This window comes from Pogona vitticeps, chromosome 5 (genome assembly GCF_051106095.1).
Source record: "Pogona vitticeps strain Pit_001003342236 chromosome 5, PviZW2.1, whole genome shotgun sequence".
In the NCBI taxonomy this organism is placed as follows: Eukaryota; Metazoa; Chordata; class Lepidosauria; order Squamata; family Agamidae; genus Pogona; species Pogona vitticeps.
In genome coordinates this window covers 167,113,786-167,120,877 of record NC_135787.1, presented here as the reverse complement: position 1 = coordinate 167,120,877, position 7,092 = coordinate 167,113,786, and the positions used below count along the sequence as shown (strand labels likewise).

At 42.0% G+C, this 7,092-nt stretch overlaps 1 protein-coding gene across 2 annotated transcripts in view; it reads right to left on the bottom strand.

Annotated features, from left to right (window-relative positions):
• Window positions 1–4,075: 4,075 nt before the first annotated feature.
• Window positions 4,076–7,092, bottom strand: part of CACNG2 (calcium voltage-gated channel auxiliary subunit gamma 2) — a 147,013-nt gene continuing 143,996 nt past the window's right edge. For both annotated transcript variants that reach the window (XM_020787711.3, XM_020787710.3), the window contains one exon: window positions 4,076–5,395. In XM_020787711.3, the coding sequence (XP_020643370.1) occupies window positions 4,860–5,395 (536 nt within the window). In that variant the 3' untranslated portion in view covers window positions 4,076–4,859. The remainder of the gene's footprint in view (window positions 5,396–7,092) is intronic.

Here is a 7,092-nt window from a genome sequence, read left to right as displayed (position 1 = left end):
GAGGTCTTAACCGACCAGATAGGCGGGATATAAATAAAATAAAGAAAGAAATAAAATAATACAACAGTAGTAGAAGCAGGCTTGAGGCATACAACATTGGGTGTCTCACACAACCTGCTGCTATTTCTAGCAAGTGCTATCTCGAGCAAGTGCCCATTCAGAACGGATGCTATAGGAATAATACTAACATATGGAAGCAAACAGGATCTTGTGGAATTCCAATATTTTTGTGAAAATCTGAAAATATATCTGCCTGCTAGGGTGGACCAAATATTTTGAAAGAATTGCATATTCTTCAGACAGCAAATAGGCAAGACCCGTGCCCTTACATTCCCTGCTTTGCTTGTTTTGATGTATTTGACCCTGAGTTCCTTAACACTGAGAGCAAACCCGGCCCTATCGCCACTCAGGTCTTCAACGAGGAGAAAATGGCATTTTCATTTGGATTTTCTTTCACCAGAGGTTTCTCCACGAAGGAAAATAATTTGTTGCTTCAAGCTTTCAAACAAACCCACATCAACGAAGACCAAGTTATATTAAAAAAAATCTTTATTTCATGTACCAGGATTTTTTTTAATGTGTGTAATTTTCTTCTTTTTAAAATTTTTCTTTTTTAACAGTCTGAAAAAAACACAACAAAAAGAAAATGGAGGGTTTTTGTCTTGAACTTGTCTGAGCTGAACATTAGCAGTATCCTTGGGGAAAAAAAATTCTCCACTAGTCTTAGTCCTCCTTCCTTCCTTCCTTCCTTCCTTCCTTCCTTCCTTCCTTCCTTCCTTCCTTCCTTCCTTCCTTCCTTCCTTCCTTCCTTCCTTCCTAGCCTCTCTCTTACACATACATGTATGCACACGCGTGCACACACACACACAGGTGCTCATTCATCTTTAATCAATCAGAAACATTCAAGAGCTCTACAGGTATCAAGTTCTCAAAAGCAGCCTTGGATTTTCAACCCAAGTGCTATCCTTCATCTGTGCTGGAGCACAGGAAACCAGTTTTAACTCCTCTCTGGGACTTTGGACATTGGTTTCCTTAACCCCCCTTTCATTGCTGCAGATTTGCAGGCTGAGGTTTGGGACTGAGCAGGAGTTCTAGACACTCATTCGAGGTTTTCCATATTGATTACTTCTCTCACCCAAGCTATACCTAGGCTCTTCAACCACAACCAATCTATCTGCTGCTGATGCCTGGGGAAGAATTCATTCTGCCACTGGCACAGTATACCACATGCTGCTCAGGCTCCCTGCTGTGGGAAGGACTCCACTTTCTCTGTGTTAAGAGAAGTGGGAGAAAGCAGCATTAGACTAGGTGTGAGGACCAGGATGCTTTTTTTTTTTTGACCCCATTTGAATTTCTGCAAAAGCTGAGCAGCTGTAGGACATGAGGGCTCTTTGAACCAGAGCAGCACTGGGTTTGAACAGGAAAAGTCAAGCAAGAGTCTAAAGACTGAGAGGAAGAACTGTAATCCAGGTAGTAAACCCTACACCTGAAATCCTGTTCTTTCAAGGCAATGCAAAAGGTCTCTTGGGACCATGGAGAATTCAGCCCATCTCTTTTGACCCAGCTAAGTCCTGCACCTAAAGGTTAACTCAATGCCACTTGGGTGGAACAATAATCCACATCTGTCTGCCTTGTCTGATCTTGTTTCTATTATTTCCCAGTAGCAATGCTAAAGAGAAAAGTGAATTAGAACAGGTCCTATCAGCATACTGTTGCCATCCAGCAAAATAATCCAACAACAACAAGAAGAACACCATGGTACTAAATGTCTCCCATGCACATTATGGTAGTTTGGATGTCTGGTGTGGGCATGTTGTTGCTGATGGTTATGAGGGTCTACGTGGGTGTAGGAAGGAAACAGGTTATGTGTATACTCCCTTTGAATGGAAGTCAACCAGAAGCAATGGTACTAGAATCAGTAGTGTGTTACGAAGAAGGAGTGCATGACCTTCCCAGGCTTATTTCTCTATTGTCTTGCAGCATGAATGGTCTTATTCTAGATGAATACCAGTGAGGAGAGGGAACCTTTGAGACTGGACAGTCTGGGCCTGTCAGTAAAGGAGGAATTTGAGAGGCTTAATATTAGACTAGATGAGACACCAGCTTTGTAACTAGAAGCTCATAGTAGTAATCTTTCCAGGAATATAATTCCTTCAAATCACCATGCCTGAGCAATCAGACTTGCGAATGAAGCCTGTGTTTACCTCTCAATGAGGAATCACAAAAAACAAAAGCAATCTAGTTTGCAGCACAAGGAAGGAGTGTTTATGCTTGGATAAACATATTTTTTCCCATGTAAGAGAGTTATGCTTCTAATTATGTGCTAACTGTATCTGATCCTTAATCATTTGAACTTCAGATTTTGTTTCTTCCCTACTGGGCTTGTACTAAGAATACACAAGTTATTAGGACATGCGCCTCAGCTGCAGTGGGACACAACAAGGGAAAAGGGGATCCTGCCAAACTTGTGTTTGCTACTCAGCAATTAAAGGCACAGGAGTTCCTTTCAGAGAAGGGTCTGACACGGCCCTTACATACCTGTAAGTCTGTGGTAGACTTTTAGAGTGATTCCATATGCAACCCCAAATAACAGCAGGTGGACATAAGTATCAGAAGGCCAAGGAGCATTTGCTGGAAAATTTAGGCCCAAGTCTCTCTTGCCAATTAGTACCTCAGTGTTTTCCAAGGACTCCCACTCCAATTCACTTAACAGATATCTTGTAGCTGAGGCATTGTGCATTGAATTCTCCTTTCTCTTTGCCGTGGATGCCCTCAAGGAGAGAAAGAAGAGGAAATGGGCCTCCTAAAGAGACTAAGCCTAGGAGCTCATCCACTCTTCCTCTGTTTCTGCTGAGAGCAGTAGAGCTGCCAAAGTTTCATGGGGAACACTTTGGGTTGTCTGTTTTTAAATACAGTATAGAAGACTTTGAGAGACTGCACTTTCTCCCCTCATAGTGTTGCAGTGGCAGGGTAAGGTATAGCCACCAACATTCTGTACCATTCTTAACAAAACATAGCCAGCTCTGTCCCATAGTGAACAAGGCAGCCCACCATTGGTGGGTCTCTGTGTAAGGCAGGATAAGCCAACTGCCTTTGTATGAATGGCATCACAGATCATGGTGGATTTCTGTCTTCAGTCCATTTGCCGAAAAACACCCTCATTCACCAAATGATAATTTGGCCCTTAAACCCAATTGTTAGCCTACAAGCTGAAGTCAAAGCCTAACTAGCAAAATGGAAACCCAATAGCATTTGGCTAAAAAATGCTGACAGTATGACCATTCTTCTGGATGTGACACAGGTAAGATGAAGAAGTAGGGCATAACTTTCTTTGTAATATATACTTGATACTGGAATTGAATCTTGGTCTGTTGGGTGTTTATGAGAAGGACGTCATTAAATCTGGCAAGAAGACCTATTCATTTAAGCAGGAAAACTAGCAATGTAAATAAAACTGAGGTCAGCAGGGAAGTAGCAGCCATTTTACCTTTCAGCTTTTTTTTTAAAGCCTGGGAGAGAGAAAGAGCAAAGGGACATGACGTTTGCCTGCCTGTGAGGGCATGTGAGCAGAGGTGTCCCCAGAAGCATTTAGTCCTTGTTCAGTATTCCAACCTCAGCCATAGCAGCATCTTTTCGCCTTGTGAAGATTCCCCCCACCCCTGCAGCCCAAAAGTTCTCATGGCTTGTGGGGGAATGCTAACCACTCCCACCAGCCAGCCAAGGTCTGGGAGTCTTTTACACACTTTTTGTTCCTGTTGAATGGATTTGATTTCCATTTTCTCCTCAGAAGCCTCTCAACCCCTAAGATTTTAGTTTTCACAGTTTTCAAGCTGGAAAAAAGATGAAAAGAAAAATACTATCTGGCTTTCTTGCAAGTAAATCCACTTATTATATTTACATTTATTTATAGTTGGTTCTCTTTTATTAAAAAAATTGCCACTTTTTTATGAAGCTTTTTTTATTTTCGTTCTTTCTTTTTTGTCCTTTTTTTGTTGTGTTTTCTTTTTTTTTGCAATATTACTGTTAACCCCAGGATAGCACTATGGAGTAGTATGAGGCCGAGTTTATCAGCCTGAACTTTCTGAGACCTGGAGATTTGTGAATCCCTAGAATTTCCCAAGGACAGGAAGGTCACTTTTAAGCCCTGTGGACATGAAGAGAACATGTTGAATCACCATTTACTCCAAGGGGTTCCGGTAAGTGTCTTTAGGCAGACCCCACATGCAAGTGCAAATGAAGGCGTCTACAGGGACACTAAAGTCACTGCATTTTACTACTTCCTCGAGATCTTCAGGAAACTGCACGTCCATAGTGGGTTAAAAGTGGAAAGAACACAAACTAAACAATTAAAATTAAGATTAAATTAAAGATAAAAAAATAAAGATTCTCCCCCATCCAAAGAACTGCCTTTCCTGTTCCCACTTGGTTTTTAAAATTATTATTATTAGTAGTAGTATTAATATTTTTGTTTTATTACTTCTTGGTTCCTTTTTTAAATCTGTTTTTATTAAATGTTAAAATAATGGTACATGGGAAATCATGCATTTTCTTTTAGATTTATTTTCTATTTTTAATATTTTTAAATTTATTTCTCTTGCTTTTTTTAAAACTTTTTTTAATTTTTTCCTTTTTTCTTTTTTTTGAACTTTTTGTTGTTTTGTTTCAGAAGTTTTGCTTAAGTTTTTTTTTCTGTTTCTGTTTGCTTTTTTTCCTGTTTGTTTTTGCTTTCGGAAGGTTCCCCCATAGTTGCTTTCTCCTCTGACCTGCCCCACTACCCTCCCCCACTGCTCCCTCCCATCCTGCACCCCATTCCCATTCCCACCTTCCCTGTTCCCCATTTTCAGCCCCTCTCGATGGCTTCATACAGGGGTGGTCCGGCGGTTGGCTGTGTTAGTGTGGATAGAGTCCTTGTTTTCTTTCTGGATACAGTTGTGAACTTGGAGGAAGCTATTATCCCTGTCTGAATTGTAGGTGGCGGTGGGGGTAGTGGCAGCCTTCATGGGGTCCCTGGTCAGGGTATACATCGAGATCTCCGTCGATGGGAGGGTATTGAACCCTTTGAGCCCGACAGGAGAGGCATCCCTGGAGTGAGAAGGCTCAGTGGAACGGGAACTGGAGCGACTGCGTCTCTGATAGCGGTAGCGATAGCTGGGGATGCGGGTGATGGCAGAGGACTGGAGGTAGTCCGTAGCGTGAGCGCTGGCACGCAGCTGTTTGTGCCGGTCAATAAACATGTGTACAGCCAGCACTCCCACCATCTCGGCTATAATGAAGGACAGGGCCCCGAAGTAGAAGGACCAACCATAAGAGTAACTGTTCTTCTTGGAGTCGCTTTTTGAGGGGTCTCCAGCGTTGGCTGATATGTACACAATGATGCCAATTATATTACTGAGACCTGCGGGCAAAGGGCAAGAGAGAAGAAAGCATTAGAGTGTCCCCCCCCATTAGGTACCACAAATATAATTTCAGGAGGTCTTGTAGGTATGAGTTGAATACTCTGCATTGCTACCCAGGCATTAGGGGCAAAATCTAATAGCCAAGTGATATGATTATTGTTTAAAATGTGTTAGTTCTGCAGTGCAGTCACCCCCAGGTGGCTTTTATGACATTTATCTGATATTCTGAATGTTCCTCAGCACGTGTCAAGGTGACAATGCCACCTCCTGGCTCATCTTCCTTTTGGAGAACTAACACAGGATTCAACAGATGTGTGTCACCCAGGCCACTTCTTGTGGTCCCAAGAGTTTCCCTGATGTTTCTGCCTCTCAAACAAGGCATTTGATCACTGGATCTTTTCTTTTTGAAAGGCAGAGGTGGCTTTTGAAAGTAAAAAATTGGGCCAAAAGTTAATTGTGTAATGATGTTTGTGTGTGCATGCATGCACATAAAACCCTTGGGAGCAATGTGTTCACTGACCTCATGGCCTTGCCTGGAATGTGCTGAGATGTCAGTCTGAAAGAGCAACCTATGATTACTAGGAAGTGGAAAGCCCACGGTCAATCCTACTCTTGATGCTGCCCACGGCTCAGACCCAACCACACGTTGAGCATTTATACAAGAAAAACTATTGTATTGCAATCAATATATTGATGTGTGCACCAATCTGCACAGTTGGGGGCCCCTTCTACAGAGCTGCCTCTTTACAGGCAAGCCAATTCAAGGCATTGTAGTTAAGAGGTTAAGATCAGAAAGGTTCACTCTGTGTGGGGCTGTCCCCATTTTCCAGCATCTGTTAAATATGATGCATGAAAGGGGCAACAATCTCAGTGTGTTTGCAAAGAAGGATAGCCTGTGTGAGCTTCATCATGTGAAAAAGACATTTTGACTTGACTATACGTGTAATAAACAGAAGGGAAAGTCTTGAAAATTATTCTATGCCTTTTCAAACATCAGACGAAAATAAAGCTACATTTTCTTCCCTCATGTCTCTACTTACACATCCAGCATGATATTCTTTTTCTATCCCTAAAGAACGAAGTGGTAGCCTTGTGCAAAGTAAGGAGAAGGGAGAGATCAAGATCCTTTCTTTTCTTTTTAAACAATGTTTCATCATTGGTGTTTCTTGTTTTCTTTTTAAAAAGATCTCAGTCTAGTCCACTGTTACAATTAAAATGGGAATGCTCACTAGAGCAGAGAACTGTATTTTCAGATTCACAAATGAGCTGCACAGCTAACACATATGGTCTGTCATAAAAGCCCCTTAAGGGCACTTTTATTTATTCTAATATTCTAATTACTCCTTTCCCAGATTTGAAGCTGGCCTCTCCTATTTAAGTCCAGCACTCCTAGCCACTATTCCCACATTGGGGGATTCTTTTAATTTTCTAGTTTTGCTCTTACTGTCAGTCCTTCTACTTCAGGGCCCCATCTTTTTCTCTCTGGGATGCTCAATGCAATACTGGGCACCTTGTTAATGAACAAACATACCTGTTCAGGTTGCATTATTAGGCCCTGGCAACCTTCCTAGACATGCTCTGTCTGGAACATGGCATGCTGTAGGTTCATTGGATTACAGCTCCCATCATCTACAACCAGCATAAATGATGATAGTGGCAGGACAGGGCAGGACTGTGAGAGTTGCAGCTGAACACA